At 39.0% G+C, this 25171-nt stretch overlaps 1 protein-coding gene across 1 annotated transcript; it reads left to right on the top strand.

The window, feature by feature from the left end:
* Nucleotides 1-1668: 1668 nt before the first annotated feature.
* LOC128378577 (NACHT, LRR and PYD domains-containing protein 12-like) lies at nt 1669-24655 on the top strand. Its single transcript, XM_053338144.1, has 10 exons — nt 1669-1736; nt 5012-5253; nt 5376-7164; nt 9275-9445; nt 12871-13044; nt 13360-13530; nt 16906-17079; nt 17736-17909; nt 21864-22037; nt 22997-24655. Exons 1-10 carry the CDS (start codon nt 1669-1671, stop codon nt 23001-23003), a joined length of 3144 nt encoding a protein of 1047 aa, XP_053194119.1. The 3' UTR covers nt 23004-24655.
* Nucleotides 24656-25171: the final 516 nt, after the last annotated feature.

Here is a 25171-nt window from a genome sequence, read left to right as displayed (position 1 = left end):
CATCAATATAATCCATAAAGATAAACTGTATCTGCCTCATTATGACCAGACTTTGTTCCCTATGAGGACAACTGATCCCAACAAGGTTAATGATTATACAAGAAACGGTCCCCATAAAGTAATAAATACACACATGTGACTTCCAGTAAGAGAGAAGGAAGCAGACAGGGAGGGAGTAAAGGTGAATGTCAAAATGTCAAGTACAGACTTCATTTCACAGTCATCAGAGCAGAAGGAAAACAAATCTGAGGCAGGTGAGTGTTAATATCAGGACTGTAAATAATGATTACTGTTATTATTGATCAACTCGTAATGATGCATGAGGTAACACGCATAACTTAATGTATCTGACGACCTGTTTATCTCTCACTCAATCCACCATTATGACGAGTAACGTAACAGTCTTTGGGTCTGTTTGATTAGCACACCTACTGCCCGATGGTGAGACAGAGCAGGGACATTTGCACAGTAATTATTCATCAATCTGATGATTATTTTTAAGTTTAATTATTTAGTTGATTAAACTGTCAGAAAAATACACAGTTTATTACACAGTTTGACGTCTTCAAAAGTAGTTTCCTGTTGTTCTTTCCCTGGTTTCTGCGTCCTCACAGTGATGTAACGTGACTCACTGCTGAGCTCTAAATAGAGAGAAGTCACAGTTAAGAAGCTCACACATGTTTATCTGAAGTCTGTTTGAATTAAACCAAAGTCAAAGTTTCTCTTTGTGATGACTAGAAAACACACTTTCCTTGTTAATCTTAAAACAATGGTTAGATTACATACCCTGCGGTTGGCACAGTACTCTGTGTCACTGCTGCTACACCTTGGGGCAGACTCCTGTTGGTCCACATCTTCATGATCTGACTGGTCACCAGGCGCAGTGTCTGGTCACACAATGAATATAACATTATTGCAACAGTTTATCTATTAAATTGTGCTCTCATACAATATGACATATTGCATGCATTAATTGCTTAGAGCTAAATAATGACGAACTATACACACTCAAAATGTCTTAATGCAAGTAAATATATATTTAAAACCAAATAATAATAATAATCTTTAATGAAAAACTTTTATGACCAAGTCTAAAAATGTTCTGTATCCCTGGATATTAAAGAAAGTGGCCAACAGATATTAACAGGTACAGTTTTCACTCTTATTATTGGGTGATAATACACCCCCACGCGCCACATGTTGCAGTAACGTGTACGCCAACTTGCTCCACAAACATTTCAACCACCCAACATCATCACAGAACATTAGTTAGTGTTGTCAGGAGTGTATTTCAACTTATATGGCAAATAAAACGCATTTGACGCACAGTCTAAATTTACTTACCATGAGTGCATAGACCGTAACACACAGGGCTCGTTAGGTGTCACGTTCAAGAGTACAGAAGAAAATCAGAAATCCCTGTGGTAACTAATACATCTCAATAAAATAATACAATAATACAATAACTTAAATAAAAATTACATTCAGTGCACCTTCAGCAAATATCAAATCACAGTAAAATGTTGTTTTGGATAAGAAAACAATTCTACTATAATATTGTATATGTGTATATATGAATATCAACCATTTCCAACAGTGATGGAGGGGCACCTGGGGAAGATGAAGAAAGAGGAGGAAGAGGATGACGGAGTATCCAGCTGTGTGTCTATGAAGAGTGACTGGTCCAATGAGCATCCTCCAGAGTTCAGTAATGAACCTGGACCCTCAGACACAAAGTAAGAGACTGTTTCTACTGTAAACTGAGCTGAAGATGATTCAGTGAGACGCTTTCATGAAGGTTGTAGTGTAGATATGAAGGAATGAAATAATGAAGTAGCTTCCATTCAGCTGTAATCTCCAACAGATCTTCATGTTCATGTTAACCAGAGACAGAGACAGGGCTGCTATTGCTGTTTGATTTTCCAGTCAATAAATGTAAAGTAGCAGCAGGTAACCCAGGGTGATATTTACTAAGGATTTACTAACAAGTCAAACTGTGTCTGTCCTTATTTACTAAAGGACTGCAGGTACAATGTTTGCTCTCATGTAATACAGACTGTGTCTTAACCACTTAACGCACGCTGTTCCGTCTACGGGACGGGACGGATGTTAGATGGTAGCCACAAGTTCTTCTGAATGTTTTAAACACCAACCCTTAAACATATATATTCATGCCGTACATCGTTGGAAAGCTTAGATTCTCCTGATTCATTCAAGACCACTCACGACTCATATGGTTGCTCACAGCCGTAATAGTATTAGCGATTAGCTCGGCTAGCCACTCAGCTAAGTAAGAAAAGCTATAATGCCTACATACCTTCCAAGTCTTCTCTTTATCCACAACGATCATCTTATGACTCAGCACTTTCTGTACAGCTCGCCAAATATCCATTCTTGTGAAATATGAAATCCGTTTCCATAAAACCGAAATACTTTCCTCAATATGTCCATGTATTTATTCCAACACGTAACATAATAACACAAATAACAAACCATTCACGGTCCGTTTACGTCATTTCCTGACCTGCACGTCCATCTCAGAGTACACGTGACTAGATGTTTACGACCGTGAGCCTCTCCTGCTTCTGACGACACCACACACAAGCCAATCGGTGTTTAGGATTAGGCAGTACATGTCTCCAAAGCCAATGAGGACATGTGACCGACAACAATGACGACATGGCTTTGATTGACTGCTGTTCCAGCCTATGGAAATATTCGGAGGTTCAGTCAGAGGTTTCCAACGGTGTATGACACTAAGCTATTAAGTTTGGCTGTCCATAAACAAACTCCAAGCGTAACCGACGTGCGCCCGGTGCGTAAAAGAGTTGAACCATATATCATTACGCACTCTGCATTTTGGTACACGGTTGGTTCTTCTTCGACTTAACATATGACTTATACCAAAATAAACAGATAGATAGATAGATAGATATGGCCAAACAAAAAAATATGGTTATATGTAATAATAATAATAATAATAATATTAATAATAATAATAATATGGCGTCAGCTTTCATTAGAGACCAAGATTTTGATTGTAGGCAAAGGGGATGTGAAGTTATAGGTGTTTGATTGTGGTTATACAGCTTTGGTAACCAAGTGTCCATTTGGAGTCTCCAAAAAGGACCTGAGGAAAACGCATGGACATACCTGTTGAAAAATAACTCTGAAAAATTCATCTTTTGGTCTTTTGACTCCACATTTGGACTGCATGAAGCCAAGACCTGTGGCTGTGGCCTCATTGTGTCTATATCCTGCTGAGAGGTCCCTGAATGTCTGTACACGTCATTGTAAAGGCAAACCTATGGGCGAGGACACAACCCCATCATTGTAACCTCTGCCACTCTTTGTCAGTAAGTCACAGAATCACACAGACACTTTTACAAGAATCCTGAGAGTGTTTCCTTTCCAATGATACCAGACACATCTCTGAGTCTCAAACTATGTGGGATCTGTGCTGCTCACAACTTGGGCATGTCGTTTAGGCTAACAGCATAAAAAACAGGGGCGTGTGTTAAGTGGTTAACGTGTTCCTGTTCAAAGACACTAAATATGGGAGGAGGTCGTAGATTTTGAATGTTTAGCTCAGTTTATTCATATTTACCTAATTCTTTCATTTGAGACACAATTTCATGTAAGACATGTTATATAATTGTTAAAAATGTGTATATTTCTAACTTGGACAGAGCTTGTACATGAGCATACGACAGAGTATTAGGGCCACATGAGGAAAAATAGATTAAGAGATTAAACTCGACATGATGACTTTAAAGTCAGCGTGTCGACATTAAACTTGAAATGTCAAGATTAAAGTAGAAACTTCGACAATAAAGTTGGCATGTCATGTCGACAGGCAGCTACAACTGTTAAATTGAATCTGTGAGACCAAAGGGAATTATAGAGGAGAACAGGGTTTACTGTCACATTTAAATAGTTGTTGGTCTTTAGAGGGTGCTGTTAAAAATGTTGCTTCTGAAAATTTCTGAATTTGGTTGAAATGTTTCTTTTAAGGTCATTTCTGGAGTAAACACTTGACGTAAAAAATGCACTTATAGGAATTTTCTTTCCTGTTTATGTTCTCTTGATGCAGGCGATGTGTTAGGTTGTTATATTTTAATGAAATTTAACATTTTAAATTATTTTTTTAAGATTGCCTACATTTTAAATTTTCCCATTAAAATAACACAGGGACAACCAAACCCATAGTGTGAGACTACCAACCTCACCATGGGGACAGTTGTCACGAGTGTACAAGACATATTCGATGGTCCATATCTTCTGAACAGAATCAGCTTATGGAGAATAACACTTCAGGCTTCCATTTCCCACTGAAAGGAAATATGTTTATGAGGAATTCAAAGGAAAATAAAAAGTGTACCTATCAACCCCATTCTCCCCTATCATATATCAATATGCTACACATTAGAGCTAGCAGTAAATCACCAAAAAGCTGCACTGATCAGCTCATCAGGTCATTTCCTCTCTCAGATGACGGTCGATCATCTCAGAGTCTTGTTCACAAGGGCTGTGGACCAGAGCATTGACCTAGATAATTTGCATATTTTATAAATATTTAGCTTTACATTCTGCGACCGATTTAACATTTTGATTTAGATTCATTTTTAACAATTATATATATAACATGTTGTTTTACATTAATTCATGTCTCAAAAGAACAAATGAACTAAATGTGGGTAAAATTAGCTAAATATTCAAAATCGTTCCGGTATAAACAAAATTTTACTATCCTGCATAGCCTGCAGTTTCTTCTTTTTCTCTGCCTTTGTTGGCATATTGTTGTGTCTGCCTAATTACTTTTGAACTTGAATTTATGTATATAGTATTTTATTTCAAATTGAATGTGTTGAATCTCCTGAAGAACAAGAACACAGTGTAAATACTGACAGTCTGGACTGTTTATGTGGGGAAAGAGCTGCATGCAGCTTGTGAGCTGTCGGTTGGCCTCCACTAATGTCATGTATCATAAAGAACGTGTTCATGTCCACAGAGAGAGGAAGAGGAGGGCCGTTTCTGTGGAGGAGCAGCTGTCCTGCTGTTCTTTGTGTCAGAACGTCCTGAAGGATCCAGTCTCTACCAGCAGTGGACACTGGTTCAGGAGACTCCTCAGGTCCATCACCTCATACTGGGACCAGTCTGCTTCATCAGGAGACTCCTCCTGTCCCCAGTGTGCAGAAAGATCCAGAACCAGACCTGGACTGCAGACAGACAGTCAGATCAGCACTGTACAAAGTAAGACTGAAGATCTGTCTGCTGATGTCATCATCTCTGAAAACAGGAATCTACCTCCTCTATCCTACATTAACACTCACACTGATTTCTGTTTAAATCTACCATTTTTTCTTCTCTTTCAGCAGAAAGTGGTCTGCTGGAGCTTTTAGATGAACATCATATCAGTCTGAGCAGCACATGTGAATGTGTGAGTCAAGGAACTGATGAAGCAGGAAGTGAAATCCTCCTCATCAGCATCTTCACTGAGGTCCACATCATAGAGGGACAGAGTGAAGAGGTTAATACCCAACATGAGGTGTGGCAGCTTGAAACAGCTTCCAAGATGAAGACCCTCCTTGACGCTCCAATCAAGTGTCAGGACATCTTTAAAGTCTTACCTGACCAACAGAAACCCATCAGAGTGGTTCTGATGAACGGCGTCGCTGGCGTTGGAAAAACCTTCTCAGTGCAGAAGTTCACTCTGGACTGGGCGCAGCGCTCCGAAAACCAAGATATCAGTCTGCTGATTCTGTTCTCGTTCAGGGCGCTGAACTTGATCAAAGATAAGAAATACAGTCTGCTCACGCTGATCCATGTTTTCTATCCAACATTACAGAAGCTCACAGCAGAGAAGCTCGCTGTCTGTAAAGTTCTGTTCATCTTTGACGGCCTGGATGAAAGCAGACTTTCACTGGATTTCAACAACAGTGAGGTCGTGTCTGATGTCACACAGAAGACATCAGTCAGCGTGCTGTTGACAAACCTCATTGAGGGAAAGCTGCTTCCCTCGGCTCTCGTCTGGATAACTTCCCGACCTGCAGCAGCCAATCAGATCCCTCCTTCATGTGTGGACAGGGTAACAGAAGTACGAGGCTTCACTGACCCCCAGAAGGAGGAGTACTTCAGGAAGAGATTGAGTGATGAAGAGCAGTCCAGCAAAATCATCTCACACATCAAGGCATCCAGGAGCCTCCACATCATGTGTCACATCCCAGTCTTCTGCTGGATCACTACTACAAGTCTGGAGGACATGTTGACTACAGACCAGAGAGGAGAGCTGCCCAAGACCCTGACTGATATGTACTCACTCTTCCTGGTGGTTCAGATGAAGAGGAAGAAGAACAAGTACAATGGGGGACATGAGACGAGTCCACAGGAGCTAAAGAAGGCTGAAAGGAAACTTCTTCTGAAGCTGGGGAGGCTGGCGTTTCAACAGCTAATGAAAGGAAACATCATGTTCTACCAAGAAGACCTGGAGCAGTGTGGTCTTGATGTCACAGAGGCTACAGTGTTATCAGGATTTTGTACACAGATCTTCAAAAGAGAGAATGTGATCTTCAAGAAAGAAGTCTACAGCTTTGTCCATCTGAGTGTTCAGGAGTTTCTGGCTGCAGTCTACATGTACCACTGTTACATCAGCAGGAACACAAAGGTACTGGAGGACTTCCTGGGACAAGACTACAGTGACTCATCTCTGGATGTCTTCCTGAAGGGAGCCGCAGAGAAATCTCTCCAAAGTAAAAATGGCCACCTGGACCTGTTTGTTCGCTTCCTTCATGGCCTCTCTCTGAAGTCCAACCAGAGTGTCTTAGGAGACCTGCTGGATCAGACAGAGAACAGTCCAGAAACCATCCAGAGAGTCACCAACAACCTGAAGAGGATGAACACTGAGGATATCTCTCCTGACAGAAGCATCAACATCTTCCACTGTCTGATGGAGATGAACGATGGCTTAGTACATCAGGAGATCCAAGAGTTCCTGAAGTCAGAGAACAGATCAGAGGAACTCTCTGAGATCCACTGCTCAGCTCTGGCCTACATGCTGCAGATATCACAGGAGGTTCTGGATGAGTTGGACCTGGAGAATTACAACATATCACTGGAGGGACGACAGAGACTGATCCCAGCTGTGAGGAACTGCAGAAAGGCTCGGTAAGTCCAGATGTGATTAACATTATACAGTGTTTCCCCTAGAAATGTTTGTAGCCGCGGTGCTGTGTGTCGGTAACCTAGCAACACTAGGGGGGTCCGGGGGATATGCTTCCCCAGAAAATTTTTTTGAAAAATAATAGGGCTGCAACTAACGATTATTTTGATAATCGATTAAGCAGTCGATTATTTTTTCGATTAATCGATGAATCGGGTAAAAAAAAACCTTTAATTTCCACCCCTTCATTCAAAAACAAAAACATTATTTCAAATTGACAATGCAAAAAAGTGCTCAAACAACATGTTGTTGCTTGGACGTCCCTGAGCTGCAGTAATTTTAAATTATAAATAATAATTTAAACAAAAAGATTAAATGTCAATGTCTGATAGCTTTAACAAAATAACATACACATGTATGCTACACAAAAATAGGTATTTTCTGTAAATGAAAGATGAAGACAATGAAATGAAGAAAGTAATAATAATGGTTTATTTTTGTAGTTACCAGTGTGATTTTTTCCATCATTAGGCTGATTTACTAAGATCCCAAATAGTGGGTAGTAAATAGCGTACACAGGGCGATAGATTGCGTGTTTCGTTTGCGTGTGTTTTGCAAGGGTGATCTACTAAGAATAAATGCGTAAATGAAAACAGGTGCAACAGGGTGCAGACAGCAGTATTTAAATGAGGGTTTTGTGTCTTTATAGAGAGTTTGGACGAGCAGAAAGCTGCAAGCACAAAATGAAATATGATCAGGTTCTAGTGGAAGAGGATAACTAATATATTGAGTTAGAACAAAAACTAATATTACCAGAAAAACTGAAATATGGGAGATTATTTGTGACAAAGTCAATGCTGTTTGTAAAACCAAATATATTCCACTTCAAAATTATAACACAGGTGGAAAAACTGTCCTGTGTGTATTCTGTCATTGTGCCTCCGTCTCCTCGTCTCCATAGTAACAGAAGTCATCTGAGTGCAGTGCACAGCCGGTTAATACCTGCCCTTCAAAGGTATTATTTATAGTAGGGCTGGGGTGATATGCTTTTGTGCCGATTCGATTCTCTAACGATTTTTGGGTCCCAATTCGATTTAAATTGCGATTGTGATTAAACAAGTATTGCGATTTTATATTTAAATTATTGTGATTTTCTTTCCTTAAACAAGAACAGGTTGAACCAAACACTTGATAAAACATCATAAGTCATATTTACAAAAAACAATGATACACACATCACATCAGTTTGTGAGACCTGCCCTCACAAAAAACATTCTCATCCGCCAACATCTTACAATAAACTACACCGCTACATTTAGCTGGTCTTTAGAAAATTCAAAAATAAAAATAAAAGAAAATAAATAAAAATCGATTCTCATATGAGAATCTTCAGAAAAAAATCACGATTAATATAAAAATCTATTTTTTGGCCCAGCCCTAATTTATAGATGCAGTTAGCATCACAAATCACAATGCACATGCTACATTTTCTCCTCCCTGTATTTTGCACTGTGGGGTTGAAACGCCACACATTACATATTCATTATGGCAAAAGTACTAAATGGACAGGGCGTGCCTATCTTGCACAGTTGAAAGACGCAAACCTCAGTGCACTGCGTTAGTAGATCAGCTTGCACATTTTGTGAGGGTGATGTCAAGTTTGCACACGTTTTTACACAGTAAATCAGGCCCCATGTGCGCTAGAATATCCTGCTGCTCTCCTCATCTCCTGCTGCTGACTGTGAGATCTGAGCAGGTAGAAGCCGATAGTTCACTAACTACAACCAGGGAGCACACTGCAACAAGGTTAATGATCCACACACTGACATTATATCATTGATATGAAGCGCAAAAGCGATAGATGTTTTTTGTGCACGCGCGCAGTCATTCTAGTGCGCGCTCTTGCTTGCTCACTCCAGATTCCGGGACATTGTGTCTCATTTGCGGCTTCAAGGAGCCGCTATCAATATGCGGGAGACTCCTGTTTATCTCTCAGCTGTTGCTTTTCATTAAAGGATTTATTCACTTCAAACTGTTTCATCATCAAATGCATGAAGTAAATATAAAGTGTCCTCTTTCATGATAATATATGTTGTAATATTTGTGTCATTACAGACTTTCTCGCTGTTATGTCACAAAGACTCACTGTGAAGTTGTGGCCTCAGCTCTGAAGACCAACCCCCATCTGACAGATCTGGACCTGAGCTACAACGTCCTGTATGATCCAGAGATGAAGTTTCTGTGTGCTGGACTGGAGAGTCCAAACTGTAAACTGGAGACTCTGAGGTCAGTTCACTGACTGTAGCTTTGGTAAATTTGTACCCATATAGCCATTTAAAAGCTTTCACTGAAGTTTCAAATGTTTAGTTCATAGATTTTCAGGATTTGCTTGAGCTCAAATTTGTTGAATTAAAGATTTTCAGGAATTTAACCCCTTTTCCTCACTTAAAAAGGTGTTACTTAGAGTTCCTGCCCTTTCCAAGACCCCAGGTTATTAGGACACAAGTCAGGAACCTGGTGACAATCGGGCCCTTTAATGTAGTCAATGAGAGCATCGCTCAGGACACACACAATTACAGGGTCAAAGCAGCGGTCATAAATCCACACATCCAAAAATTCAGACATATACCAAGACGAGGAAGTAGCAGTAGACTTCTGATTAATAGCAAAGAGTACATTCCACAAGACAGCACAATTACAAGGTAAAAACTGTGATCTTACTTCAGTCATTTATTAAATTTATACAACAATTTGTTGCTTATTTAATTTTACAACATACACACACACACACACGCAAACATATGACTTCCAGGAAGGGAGACGGATGGGGGGTTCAGACATGTAGAGACAGATCAATGCAGGAGTAGAAGTATTTTTATGACTCAGTGTTGACATGAATATGTGTCTGAATGTTGTGGTGATTTTTAGATGATGTCTGTAGAAGAGAAAAGCTCATTGATGAGGACATAGTAATGTTGAACTACACATTTAAAACCTGAACACATCTGATTAGATTATAAATGGATTTTAATCTACATCATTTATTCTTTATTCAGATTGAGGGACTGTAGGTTGTCAAAAAAAAGCTGTGACTCTCTGGCCTCAGCTCTGAAGGACAACCCCTCCCACCTGAGAGAGCTGGATCTGAGAAACAATAAGCTGCGGGATTCAGACATAAAGCTGCTGTCCGATCTCAAAGAGAGTAAAAACTGCAGACTGGAGATTATGATGTAAGTTCACTGACTGTTACTATTGTTGATCTTGATGTTTAATAACTGAACCTAATTTATGTACATACATAACTTACATCCATGGTTCTATATTTTCTTGATTTACTGTACAGTTTAGTGTGTAGTTATAAAAGATGATTGATTCTAAAACTGTAGAAAATGTTCACTGTTGTAATGTTTATAAATGTTGGTAAAAAGTCAAATTCTCTGGCAGCCTTATCTTTTGTTTTTTGTTTTTGTTTGTCCTTTATTGTTTCCTGCACTCTTTTGTTCCTTGTATTCTCCAATTGAAGTTTACATCTTCTGTTTTGAATTCCTTAAGAATCTGAAAACGACAAATACAATATTTAAAAAAACAACATTTTAATCTGCATTATTTATTCTTTATTCAGATTGGATGAGTGCAGTAAGTCAGAGACCAGCTGTGCTTCTCTGCTCTCAGCTCTGAAGTCCAACCCCTCCCATCGGAGATGGCTATATCTGAACAGAAACAAGCTGCATGATTCAGACGTAGAGCTGCTATGTGATTTTCTGAAGAGTCCACACCAGAGACTGGAGACTCTGAGGTTACTATTGTTGATCTTAATGTTTAACAACTGAATCTAATTCATATACATTAATAACTTAAATGCTTGAAGTAATTTTTCTTCTCCAATATTTTCAGTATTTTACTGTATAGTTTAGTCTGTAGTTATAAAAGATGACAGATTTTTAAACAAACTGTAGAAAATGTCCACTGTTAGTTGTAAAAGTAAATAGAATAGAATGGAATAGAATAAAACTTTATTGTGCACGATGGTGGAAAATTGTCTTTGACTCACCAATAACAGACATACAGTATATATTGTATTATCATTACATAAATATCATAGAATCCATAACATTACATAACATTGTTTCTTAAAATACATACATAAAAAGTGTGAGGTACAAAAATACAAGAGCATTACAGGTCCTGTATTGTAAATATCTTTTTTTCAATTTCCTGTGAATATAGTGTATTTATTTTATTCCTAAATTTCTTATCAGGTTTGGGTTTGGTATCTGCTTATGTTGTGTCTCAAGATCTTTGAATTCTTTAAGATGTTATCAAGATCTAGTAGATGTAACTGTGTTGTTTTCTTTTCATGAGTGCAAAAGGATATCATTTTCGACCGACTTCCCCTGTATCATTTTCTTCCAGGAACACCTTTATTTCCTCTCTCATTTGGGACATAAATTCTGGGTTTTTTAGGATACCTGTATTTAGTCTCCATTGTGATCTTCCTGGATTATTACTAATATGAATAGTGCAGGCTAGAGGAGCATGGTCAGAGATATCAATACACCCAATATCACAACTACGTATTCTATGGCGATCTCTCTGTAAGGTATAATCACCACTTGTAGGATAAAGATCCCTCCATAGGTCTAATATGCCCAGTTCTGACATTAAGATGTTAATTTTCTTATGTAGTGATGTAGCAGTTGATTTTCAGACGAGTCTATGGTGGGGTTAAGGTGGATGTTCCAATCTCCACCGCATATAACAATTCCTGTTGCCTCTATCATGAAGTCAAACATCTTTCTATAAAAAGCAAAATGACTTCCAGGAGGGGCATAAACATTACACAATGTTATTACAACTCCATCTACTTTGCCTGAGATTGTGTTGTTGGTGGGGCCTTCAAAGGTTGGCCACGCGTCAGAGTCCAAATTTTCTACAGACCGAACCGTGGATAAGTCCCGACATCCTCAATTAAGCAAGAGAGAAAAAAGTAGTTGTAGTCCTACAAATCAGTACTAAGGCTCCATGGCAGTTAAGACATGTAACTAAGCGATTGAGATTGCGATTCAGTTAAGCTATAAACTTTCAATTATGATGATCCAGATTAGCTTGGTGCTGTGTTAGCTTCTGGCTTTAATGATCACATTCTGTTTTGTAGACTACCAGTTCTTTTGTTTTATCCACATTAATGACAAGCTGGCTGCTGTGACACCAGGTTTCGAAAGCTTTTACCTTAGCTAAATATGCAGCTTCACTAACAGAGTTGTTTTTTTGTAGAAACCCAACTAAGGCCATGTCTGCATATTTAGCCAGTTTAAAATCATTATCATTTATCACAAAATCATTCGTAAAGAGAGAGAAAAGCACAGGGGAAAAGAACATCTGACATGCTCCCATTGACACACACCCTCTGAGTCTAAGATCTGTTTGAAACTGATCAAATATACTTCATGAAGGAGAAATATTTCTTTATTATATTCTTTAATGGGTTTTAATGAATAATGTCTGATCATTGATCCTTCAGAAGACACACACACACACACACATAGAGAGAGAGAGAGAGAGAGATCAATGCAGGTGTTTAAAGTATTTTTATGACTCAGTGTTGACATAATATATATCTGAATGTTGTGGTGACATGTGGATGATGTCTGTAGAAGGCTGACATTATGATGATCCACAATGACAATCTACATAATTTATTCTTTATTCAGATTGTGGGGCTGCAGTTTGTCAGAGACCAGCTGTACTTCTCTGGTCACAGTTCTGAAGTGCAACCCCTCCCATCTGAGAGAGCTGGATCTGAGTAAAAACAAGCTGCAGGATTCAGATGTGGAGCTGCTTTGTGATTTTCTGAAGAGTCTAGACTGTAAACTGAAGACACTTGAGTAAGTTCACTGATTGTCTGTTATTGTTGTTCTTACACAAACACACACACACACACACACACACAAATAAATGCAGGTGTTTTAGATATTTTTATGACATGAATATGTGTCTGAATGTTGTAACATTTGGATGATGTCTGTAGAAAGCTGACATTATAATGATCCACAATAACACAATGACAAAGTCACTCTGCTCATTTTAGGGAAAAGCTCATTGATGAAAACATAGTAATGTTGAACTACACATTTAAAACCTGAACACATCTGATTGGATTATAAATGGATTTTAACCTACATCATGTATTCTTTACTCAGATTGAATGAGTGCAGTTTGTCAGAGACCAGCTGTGCTTATCTGGCCTCAGCTCTGAATTGCAACCCCTCCCATCTGAGAGAGCTGGTTCTGAGTAACAACAAGCTGCAGGATTCATTGAAACTGCTGTCTGATCTTCTGAAGAATCCAGCCTGTAGACTGGAGGCTCTGAGGTCAGTTCACTGACTGTCTGTTACTAGTGTTGATTTTAATGTTTAACAACTGAACCTAATTCATTTACATACATAACTAATATTGATTATGTTAATATTTTAATTATTTATCTGTCCAGTTTAGTAGTTATAAAAGATGACTGATTCTTGAAGAAACTGTTCACTGTTAGTTATGAAAGTAGCCGTATGTAAGAAATATATTCCAAGTAATCATAAAATGGCCCTGATATGTCACCATCACATTAAGGAATCATTTTTCATTTCACTTTCAAACACTGATATCACTGACAGTAGTAGTCCAGCCAGGATATTCACATTTGAAAAGCCAAGTGGCAGCCCACAAGTAATGTTTATGTTGTCATTCTGTGTTTTGGCCTGATGCGTCACAAAGTCAGTAGCGTTTCAGCATCCAGGTTGCCAGTTGCCACTGAGCTGAAGCTAGGAATATTGCAGATCATGTCTGATGTTACAAAACCAAAAAAGGCTCGTTATGACTCTCAAATACGTTATGACAATTTGAGAAACAAAAGGGTATGTATAGGAGATGCCTTTGAAAGATGGAGACGGCTGAAAATTTACAACTCTACACCACTGTCTGTCACACAGCACTCAGCTGCACCCGCTGATACGGAGGACAGGAGCAGCTAACTCACTGTGTGTGTGTGTGTGTGTGTGTGTGTGTGTGTGTGTGTGTCTGTGTGTCTGTGTGTGTGTCTGTGTGTGTGTGACGGTAACGCTCTCCTTTGCTCTCAGACAGTCTGTTCAATGCGGGTATACTACTACTTTATTCCACCTCCCTGTTATTTATAAAAGTTCAAAACACTGAATGGAGGACAGAGTTGCTTTGTCAGAGAGTGACTACAAGACGATGTTGTGTTAACTGTGGTGGAGTGAGGTAGAGAGGATGAAGAGGGAGGGAGCGGTGAGTGAGCGGTGAGTGAGGTAGAGAGGATGAAGAGGTAGTGGTGACCGTAAGAAGCCGGTGAATCAGATTAATAACACGTTATTTTCTGATTGTTTCACAGCGGTTACGTTCAACAATGAGTAATAATAACATACACATTAGCCGGTCATCTTACACTGTGGGCAGACATCCCAACTCTCCCGGAAGCTCCGGGAGTCTATTGATAGTGTCTCCATGATGACCGCAAATGAGACGTAATCTCCCGGAATCTGGAGTGAATGAGCAAGAGCGTGCACTAGAGAGTGACAGCGTGTGTTTGTGTGACTATAAATGCAGCGCGTGTGAGAGCAAAGCGTCCATAATCATTATGACATTACTCTGTTTGCAAAAGTAGTTCACAGCACAAGTAATTTCTCCTCATTCTTTGTCTTTCTCTGAACCTTTAATTCCACCATTTACACTAAATAATAATCTGTGTTTCTGTTTATCTATTTCTGAGAGCAGGACCTCAGTCTGAGAGCTCTTACAGTTCTTCTTCTTAGTCTTTAGTGTCATTTTTATTAATGGAGCTTCTCTACAACCTGCCGGACGTCTGACCTTAGATGGTATTTTGGGGGCGTTGTTCATAATTTATTATTCTCTGGAACGCGCGTTCATTTAGAACAGGTGGGATTCATCATGTTTACGAATGTCATTTACAACTGTTTTCTGGTGATATGAGTGTTGAATGAGTGATGAATACGACGTGGCACACAGATTCTTGCATCTGGCCCATTGATGGCCAATTTGTGTCATTTGCTCAATTAAAGCTGCAGTTGGTAAGTCTTATAAAAGCACTGTCACTATGTAAAGACAGCATTACATGAAACTAGTAATCTGTAAAAAAAAAAAAATCCAGGCTCATTTAGCTCCGCTTACTGCTCCTACTGCAAATTGCCAGAATCCACAGCGACCGGAAAAAAGAACCAATCAGAGCCAGGATTTTGTCTGATGGAGAGTCTGACAGCTGTCGATCACTGCTCACACACACAGCCCCCTCCCATTCCTCCTCACAGGCTCCTCCCCATTGATCCTCACAGCCCCTCCCCCTTCACAGGCTCCTCCCCTTCATCACAGCAACTCCCCTTCCTCCTCAGCTCGGTCAAGCTCATATCTCCGAGTTTCTAGGTAAGGTATAGCCATGTGAAAGTCACTGTAAAGCGTTTTATATCTAGCGGTGTGAAGTGTAGTTCATGTATTACCGGTCGCATGCACATGGTCCTGTGTACGTGGTCGTGTGCACGTCAGCCTCCTCTGGGGGAGGGACTTTGGAGGCAGGGCAGGAGTGCAGCGGAGAGGGAGGGGGAGGGATCTGACAGTTTTACTTCTTCAAATTTGATACTAAGTCCTCTCTCTCCTTAAAGTTACCAACTGCAGCTTTAAGTACGAAGTCTAATCTTCCAGAATCACACTTGTTTTGCTACCTCCAAGTCAGACACTGTGTCAAAGAAGAATGCCCACATTTCAGACCCACTTCCACCACTCCCCCATTTCTTGAAAATCTCCTGCTCCCTCCAGACTCCAAGCAGCTAATAACAACAGTTGTGAACTGTTTTCTCTGTGGCCCCTACAAACTTTATTAGGGAAACCTGGGCCATGGATTTGAGATATGAACTTTGGGAGGAGGCAGCGTCTCAGATTCACCACTGCTCTATCAACTCATGGTACAGGTTGATCCAGTACAAGGTGACGCACAGATTGCATTACAAACCAAACTGAATTGCATTTTCCCATCTGTGTCTCCTGAATGTGAAAGGTGTTACTCTGCCTTGGGCTCAGAAACACAACTGTCCTGGTATTGCCCCTCGCTATACAGCTTGCACTGCAATTTTAGGGTGGCTTTCAAAGGCTTATGATAGAAACATTCAGCCTGATCAGAAGCTTGCCATCTGGCGATGCTCCACAGAGACTTTTTTGGCTGCCACATGATGTGCAAACTGCTCTACATCTAGGAATGTTGGTGGCTAAGAAACTCATTCTTCTGACTTTGAAATCCATTACTCCACCCATTCTCACACTGGCTCAAGGAGATGCTGTCTGTTTTACATGCGATTGCACAGAACTAACACACAGAAAAGATTTTAGAAAATATGGGGTCCCTTCCTGACACAATGTCACAAAGACTCATTTACATTAACTCTGACCTGGCTAGCCTTACTTGTGGGTGTGGTACCTGATCAGACTGTTCCACTTATATTCATTACTGTGGCAACTGTCTTTTTTTGAAAGTCTATTAATTTTAATTCATGTATTTTGCTTTATCTTTTGTCTTTAGTTTTTCCTTTTCTGTTACCCACATATGATTTCCTTTTGTTCTTTGCATTTTCCATTTGAGGTTTACATCTTGTGTATTTAAGTTCTTATGTATCTGATAACAACAAATACAGTATTAAAAAAAACATTTTAATCCAGATAATTTATTGTTTATTCAGATTGTGGCGCTGCAGTTTGTCAGAGACCAGCAGTGCTTCTCTGGTCTCAGCTCTGAAGGACAACCCCTCCCATCTGAGAGTGCTGGATCTGAGTAACAACAAGTTGCAGGATTCAGTCGTGCAGCTGCTTTGTGATCTTCTGAAGAGTCTAGACTGTAGACTGAAGCGTTTGAGGTCAGTTCACTGTCTGTTACTATTGTTGATCTTAAAGTTTAACAACTGAAACTTATTCATGCTCATAAATAACTTCTATTAAATTATTTTTTTCTGTACTTTCAGTATTTTATTGAACAGTTTAGTCTGTAGTTATAAAAGATAACTGACACTGAAAGAAACTGTAGAAAATGTTTACTGTTAGTTGTTAAAGTAAATGAATGTTTATAATTGTTGGTCAAGAGTCACATCTGTACACAGAAGATCCTCTCAACTAATATCTGTTTGAAACTGATCAAGTTTACTTGATTTCTTCTTTCTATTATATTCTTTAATGTGTTTTAATGAATACTATCTGATCATTGATATTGACCCTTCAGAACACACACACACACACACACACACACACACACACACACACACACACACACACACACACACACACACACACACACACACACACACACACACACACACACACACACACACACACACACACACACACCAATACAGGTGTTTAGTATTGTTATGATTCATGTTGACATCAATATGTATCTGAATGTTGTGGTGACATTTAAATGATGTTTGTAGTAATGTTGAACTACACATGTAAAATCTGAACACATCTGATTGGATTATAAATGGATTTTAATCTACATCATTTATTCTTTATTCAGATTGAGGGACTGCAGTTTTTCAGAGATCAGCTTTGCTTCTCTGGTCTCAGCTCTGAAGTACAACCCCTCCCATCTGAGAGAGTTGGATCTGAGTAACAACAAGCTGCAGGATTCAGGAGTGGAGCTACTGTCTGATCTTCTGAAGAGTCCACGCTGCAGACTGGAGACTCTGAGGTCAGACAACTTTTTTTTTCTTCTGTGTTTACAATAATATGATGTGACAGTTGTGATGACACTAACCTGCAGACATAAAGCTGATATTATGCTGATCAACACTGAATGTCTTAATGGGAAAGGCTACTTTCTTCTTTCTTCACGGGCAACAGCTCTGGTGGACATTCCTACAATCAGCATGCCAATTGCACGCTCCCTCAAAACTTGCGACATCTGTGGCATTGTGCTGTGTGATAAAACTGAACATTTCAGAGTGGCTTTTTATTGTGGCCAGCCTAAGGCACACCTGTGCAATAATCATGCTGTCTAATCAGCATCTTGATATGCCACACCTGTGAGGTGGGATGGATTATCTCGGCAAAGGAGAAGTGCTCACTAACAGATTTAGACAGATTTGTGAACAATATTTGAGAGAAATAGGTCTTTTGTGTATATAGAAAATGTTTTAGATCTTTGAGTTCAGCTCATGAAAAATGGGAGCAAAAACAAAAGGGTTGCATTTATATTGTTGTTCAGTGTATATTACCCATATCCTGTAATATGCATAATATTACCAGACTTATATTCAGTAAATAATAATATAATATCAGGAAGTAATCAGATTACTATGAGTACATTTTTCTCTTCCTTTACATTGTCAAAAAATCAAAGTGACACTCATTTCAATCAATCAATCAATCTTTATTTGTATAGCGCCAAATCACAACAAAGTTATCTCAAGGCACTTTACACATAGAGCAGGTTCTAAACCAAACTCTTCAGGTTTTAACTTTAAAGAGACCCAACATTCCCACATGAGCAACAGTGGCGAGAAAAAACTCCCTTTTAACAGGAAGAAACCTCAGGCAGAACCAGACTCAGAAGTGGGCGGACATCTGCCTCGACCGGTTGGGGTTGAGAGGAGAGAAAGGAAGGATAGAGGAGAGAGGCACAATGAAAATCAACAATGGAGCCAGATGGTCCGGGACTGGAATCCGTCATCCGGACGTCTACAGGCCCAGATTACCTGTAGGATGAGAAAGCAGAGCCAGAAACCAGAAACCAGAAAGACAACTTCCGGGGAAGAAGTTTAGGTTATTGAATGCATTAATAGAACATGAGTGTTAATGGATATAGATAGATAGAGAGAGAGAGAGGGAGGAGGAGGAGAGAGAGGCCCGGTGCATCATGGGGGTGGGGGTCCCCCGGCAATCTAAGCCTATGGCAGCATAAGTTAAGAGCTCAAAGAGCCCTAACTATAAGCTTTATCAAAAAGGAAAGTTTTAAGCCTACTCTTAAATGTAGGGAGGGTGTCTGCCCCCCGGACCAAATCTGGAAGATGGTTCCACAGGAGAGGAGCCTGATAGCTGAAGGCTCTGCCTCCTGTTCTACTTTTAGAGATATTAGGAACCACGAGTAGACCTGCATGCTGGGAGCGCAGTCTTCTAGTAGGTACATAAGGTACTATCAGTTCTTTGAGATATGATGGGGCCTGACCATTAAGAGCTTTGAAGGTGAGGAGGAGGATTTTGAATTCTATTCTGAATTTTACGGGAAGCCAATGCAGTGAAGCCAAGATGGGAGTAATATGATCTCTCTTTCTAGTTTTTGTCAGAACACGGGCAGCTGCATTCTGGACCAGCTGGAGAGTCTTTAGAGACTTGTTAGGACAGCCTGATAATAATGAATTGCAGTAGTCCAGCCTAGAAGTAACAAATGCATGGACTAGTTTTTCAGCATCATTTTGAGACAGGATATGTCTAATTTTTGCAATATTACGCAGATGAAAGAAGGCAGTCCTTGAAATTTGTTTTATGTGGGAATTAAAGGACAGATCCTGATCAAAGATAACTCCTAGGTTCCTTACAGTGGAGCTGGAGGCCAGAGTAATGCCATCCAGAGTAATTATGTCGTTTGATAGTGAATTTCTAAGTGGTTTAGGGCCAAGCACAATAACTTCAGTTTTTTCTGAGTTTAATAACAGGAAGTTGCAGGTCATCCAGGCTTTTATGTCCTTAATGCATTTTTGTAGTTTAGATAATTGGTTAGTTTCATTAGGCTTTATTGATAGGTATAATTGAGTATCATCTGCATAACAATGAAAATTTATTGAGTGATTCCGGATAATGTTTCCTAAAGGAAGCATATATAAGGAGAATAGTATTGGTCCAAGCACTGAGCCTTGAGGAACACCATATCTAACTTTTGTTTGCATGGAGGATTTATCATGAACATTTACAAACTGAAATCTATCAGATAGATATGATTTAAACCATTTCAATGCGGTTTCTTTAATGCCAATTAAATGTTCAAGTCTCTGCAGCAGGATTTGATGATCAATAGTATCAAAGGCAGCACTAAGGTCTAACAGGATGAGAACAGAGAGAAGTCCATTATCTGATGAGGTTAAAAGGTCATTTGTAACTTTTACTAGTGCGGTCTCTGTGCTATGATGAGCTCTAAATCCAGACTGAAAATTCTCAAATAAACTGTTACTATGGAGAAAGTTACACAGCTGATTAGCAACTGCTTTCTCAAGGATCTTAGAGAGAAAGGGAAGGTTTGATATCGGCCTGTAGTTGGCTAGAACCTCTGAATCAAGAGTAGGCTTTTTAAGAAGTGGTTTAATTACAGCTACCTTAAAGGACTGTGGTACATAACCTGTCACCAAAGACAGATTAATCATATCTAACAAGGAAGTGCTAACTGAGGGGAATACTTCCTTGAGCAGCCTAGTTGGAATCGGGTCTAAGAGACAAGTTGATGGTTTGGATGAAGTAATCATTGAAGTTAATTCTGTAAGGTTGACTGGAGAGAAGCAGTCTAAGGTATCAGGTTTAACAGCGATGTCTGGGTATTCTGTGTTAGAAGATGAATCGGAGTTTATTGAGGGCAAGAGGTGATTGATTTTGTCCCTAATGGTTACAATTTTATCATTAAAGAAACTCATGAAGTCATCACTACTGAGAGTTAAAGGAATACATGGATCAGTAGTATTGTGGCTCTTTGTCAGTTTAGCCAAAGTACTGAAAAGAAACCTTGGACTGTTTTTATTCTCCTCTATCAGTGATGAGTAGTAGGCGACTCTGGCGTTACGGAGGGCCTTCTTATATGCTTTAAGACTGTTTTGCCAGGCTAAGTGAGATTCTTCTGATTTAGTAGAACGCCATAGTCTTTCTAATTTTCGTGAAGTTTGTTTTAATTGTCTGGTTTGGGAATTGTACCATGGAGCTGTTCTCTGTTGTTTAATTACCTTCTTTTTTAGAGGGGCGATGGATTTCACAGGTTTCCAAACATGTTATCACTGTGTAAAGTTAGTGCTAATGTTGGAATAACACTTCCTGCTGTGTACACTTCACATTAAAATCCTCCTGCTGAGGAAACGGCAGTGTGCTTTTATTGTGAAACTTACTGGAAGCAACAGGTAATAAATGTATGAACATATTTTAACCCAATGTTTTTATTATTTTTTTTTGCACTATACAACAAACAAATAAAATTAACAACATCCCAAAGAAGCAGATTGTGCAGGTGAGATCAGAATGTAGTACATGAAAAGTACTAAAAACTACTTTTGTGTTACTTATAACTCGTTACTAGCCACCACTGCAAGTGATGTTGGTCTTTTATTATTCTTGCTCATCTTTTTTGCACTTGTAGGTCTAAAAATATACATTATTTTACAGTATTTTGGGGGTTTTACTTGTTTTGGCTGCACAACATGAGTTAGTATAGATGGAGTCAGTGGAGCTGCAGAGTTTAAGAGGTGAAGTCACTACGTCTTTATTGAAGTAGCAGCATGTTGTCATTAATATTAATGAGAGCTCCTTTTCACTGTTTGTATTTGACAATTTTTAACCTGCATCCTGTTGATGGAGTTTCTATTTTCTAAACTTCTTCAGCTCTGAACAGAATGAAACACTGAATGAGTTCAATCATCGTCTTTTAAAGTGACATCTTTTATTCTTTATTCAGACTGATGGACTGCAGTTTGTCAGAGATCAGCTGTGGTTATCTGGCTGCAGCTGTGAAGTGCAACCCCTCCCATCTGAGAGAGCTGGATCTGACTTACAACAACCTGAAGCATTCAGACGTGATGCTGCTGTCTGATCTTAAGAAGAGTCCACGCTGCAGACTGGAGTTTCTGAGGTCAGTAGAGAGTTGGAGTCAGTCTGTGCTGGTTTCAGCAGTTTTATATTAAACAGTCAGTATGTAAGTAAAACAAGAGAGAGAGAGAGAGAGAGAGAGAGAGAGAGAGAGAGAGAGAGAGAGAGAGAGAGAGAGAGAGAGAGAGAGAGAGAGAGAGAGAGAGAGAGAGAGAGAGAGAGAGAGAGAGAGAGAGAGAGAGAGAGAGAGAGAGAGAGAGAGAGAGAGAGAGAGAGAGAGAATCAGATGAGCCAGAAGCTCGTTGTGATCATGTGTTTGAGTTGATGTGTGAAGACGGCTGTTGTTGTTGTGTTGAGGTCTGCAGGAAATAAAGCTGGATTACAGCTGACAGCCTTACAAGATGTATAGAGACAGTGGTCTTCATCATCAAACTGTCACACCATCAAACCTGATCTACATCACTTTACAAATGTTGATATGATTCATATGTTGAAACGTAGAGATTCATGTTCTTGGTTTGTAGAAACAAACTATTGTGGCGACCAGGCTGCATGTGATGATTTAACAGCAGGAAACATGTTCATATCCCACAGAGACTCTGTAGCTTTAAACTTTGATAAGAGTTGACATGTATCAGCAGTAAATCCATCAGTAAACTGATGAGTGAATGTCTCTGTTTCTGCAGTAATGATGTGTTCATGATTCTCAGCACTTTATTTCCTCTGTGTACTTGAGTGAAATCTGCAGAGGAAACACACTTGATAGTAAAAGTGTGTGCAGGTGTGTGAGCTTGGAGCTCAGTGTGTTCCCTCCAACACGTTAACATGAGAGCTGAAAGGAAGCAAGCTACGCTGCACAGCTGTTCCACTTCTGGTCTGAACAGGACTGAAGTCCCTGCTGCTCTTTATACTGGATGTGCTGCATCACTGACTGACAGCTGATCAAGTGAGTCTCACTAAACACTCATTTATCTCGTCTGTTCTTTCTTCTTCTCTCATCAGCTGGTGATGATCTCTGTCAGAGTGAGAGTGAACATCCAGGAGTGTTGAGAGAGGATCAGCTGGATCCTGATGATGCATCTGGAGTCTGGATCTGGATTTTGTCGTCTTCACTTAAGTCTCTTAACTGACTCCAAACTGAACAGTTATCTCTGGATTTAGCTGAAGTCAGCACTTTACAGATGAGTTGTACATGAGCTGTTTGATGCAGAACAGTTTTTCTGTGTGTAAACATTAAAGGTGTCTAGCTTTTATATGCTAAATGAATATTTTATGTCTCAGAACAATATATAACAAGTAATTTACACCAAATTGTAAATTAAAACACTGGTCAATCAATCAGGCGTCTTCAACAATAAGTTTATAAATTAAATTTGTTGGTGAGATCATGTGACTCAGGCCTATCAAATCGCATCCATTACATCTTTTTTTCTACATTAGTGCAGCATCTTGCATGTATAGCACAACACTGCACACAGCCAGAATGATGAAAACATGAAAAACATGAAATGTATCTTTACGGTCCAACTCATCTCCAGCTGAACCTCCTGTTGACTGATGTGTCCTTACAGCTCTTTGTATTATATCTCTGCCATCAGCAGGTTAAACACATCAAGCATTCAATAAATTAAGCCATGTTTTGCATGAATACAGCTCGTTGTTCTCTAACTTCACACTGAGTGGAGGGAAATGAATTAGTGTTGTTAATCAGCACAGATAAATATGGAGCCTGGTCTTTGCTGTCAGGGCTCTAATCAACCTGTTTGATACGTGTTTATCTTCATTTAAATCACTTTTTAAAACTCATCTTTATCCACTGATCTACCAGTTATTTAGTTTTATATGCTTTACATCTTAAATTTGATTCTTTTGTGTGTTTTTCAGGTTTATTTTCTTGCTGTATGTTTGTTAGTTTTGTGTAAAGCGTTGTGTAACATTGCTTTGGGAAGTTTTATACACATCTGAAGGGAAGGTGGTGGGATGATGGTGATACTAAACAAAGACCACATTCTAATGTGGAGCTTCAGCTTCATGTATAACATATCTTTCTACTGTAGTTATTTTTCTGTCTTTGTTTATAAATGAATCATATTTGATTGAATCTGTGTTCTTTGTTTCCAGGACAGAATTGTGTAATTTGATGATATTCATAGATTTCTATTTCCACATGAGTTAATATTTATTAATCAGTCATTTATTATTGGAAACTATATTCTCATATATCTATAATTGTATGTTTGCATGTTTGCCTGAGCTGCTGTGAACTGACTAAATGTCTTTATTTGATCTATAAATTAGTGCTAATGTATTTGGTTCTTTGGTTCTTTCCAGGAAATTTGCTGACTTTAGATTATCTGTTTTCTTTACTGTTAAACTTAATTGCTGAACTCAAGTACAATATTCAAATAAGGAAACAACGCCATCAAGTGATGAGAGAAGAAAACATCAATTCATACAGACACAACACACGAGGAGAAATAAATACATGAAAAAAATAGAGAAAAATGAAGATTAAGAGGAAAACTGCTCATCAGTGTTTGTCCAAAACTTGACATATAAAAGAAACAACTCCAATAAATCCTTCATAAAATACACAAACTACTACACAACAAAGATTCAATGTGAGAGAAGACGCGATGCAGCTCAGAAATATCTACAGTACTAAACTTTCCACTGTGCAGCACTGACTACAGCAGTGTTCCTCAAATACAAATATTAAAAGTCCACAAAAGTTTTTTTCAATGAGTCAAAGATCCGTTTATTAGTCGGTGAAGCCAACAAATCAATGTATCCACCACCAACCAACTTAACAACACAGTGGTGTCTAGTAGAAAAATAGAATATATGACTCAACTATAAAATGTATTTTTAATTTTAATAACAAAACAAAATGTCCTTTTCATAAAAACAACAAAAATCTAATAAATACTCACATTCAATCTCAAAACTTATTTTCCGTTTTAACATAAATTCAAATAAATATTTATATAAAACAAAAATAAATTCATAACCCCTGCAAATAATACAAAAACTAATCTCAACACTTTTCTTTTAAAATACAGAATACAGACACAAAGGACACAAGAAAGGAGGAAAGAACTACAGCGCTGTTAACTTCTTAGTGCTGCTACTGCGCATGCCCAACACGTCACAGCCTGTCAGCTCACTGTTGCCATG

The sequence above is a fragment of the Scomber japonicus genome, chromosome 18 (genome assembly GCF_027409825.1).
Source record: "Scomber japonicus isolate fScoJap1 chromosome 18, fScoJap1.pri, whole genome shotgun sequence".
Lineage (NCBI taxonomy): Eukaryota > Metazoa > Chordata > Actinopteri > Scombriformes > Scombridae > Scomber > Scomber japonicus.
Note: the sequence above shows the minus strand (reverse complement) of the source record. Positions and strands in the feature narration are given on the sequence as shown.

Bases quoted from the DNA above. Each gene is read 5' to 3' on its own strand.
- LOC128378577 (XM_053338144.1), top strand. From the start codon at position 1,669: ATGAAGAGTGACTGGTCCAATGAGCATCCTCCAGAGTTCAGTAATGAA. The intron at 1,737-5,011 runs GTAAGAGACTGT...TCATGTCCACAG, and splicing joins CCTGGACCCTCAGACACAAA to AGAGAGGAAGAGGAGGGCCG. The intron at 5,254-5,375 runs GTAAGACTGAAG...CTTCTCTTTCAG, and splicing joins TCAGATCAGCACTGTACAAA to CAGAAAGTGGTCTGCTGGAG.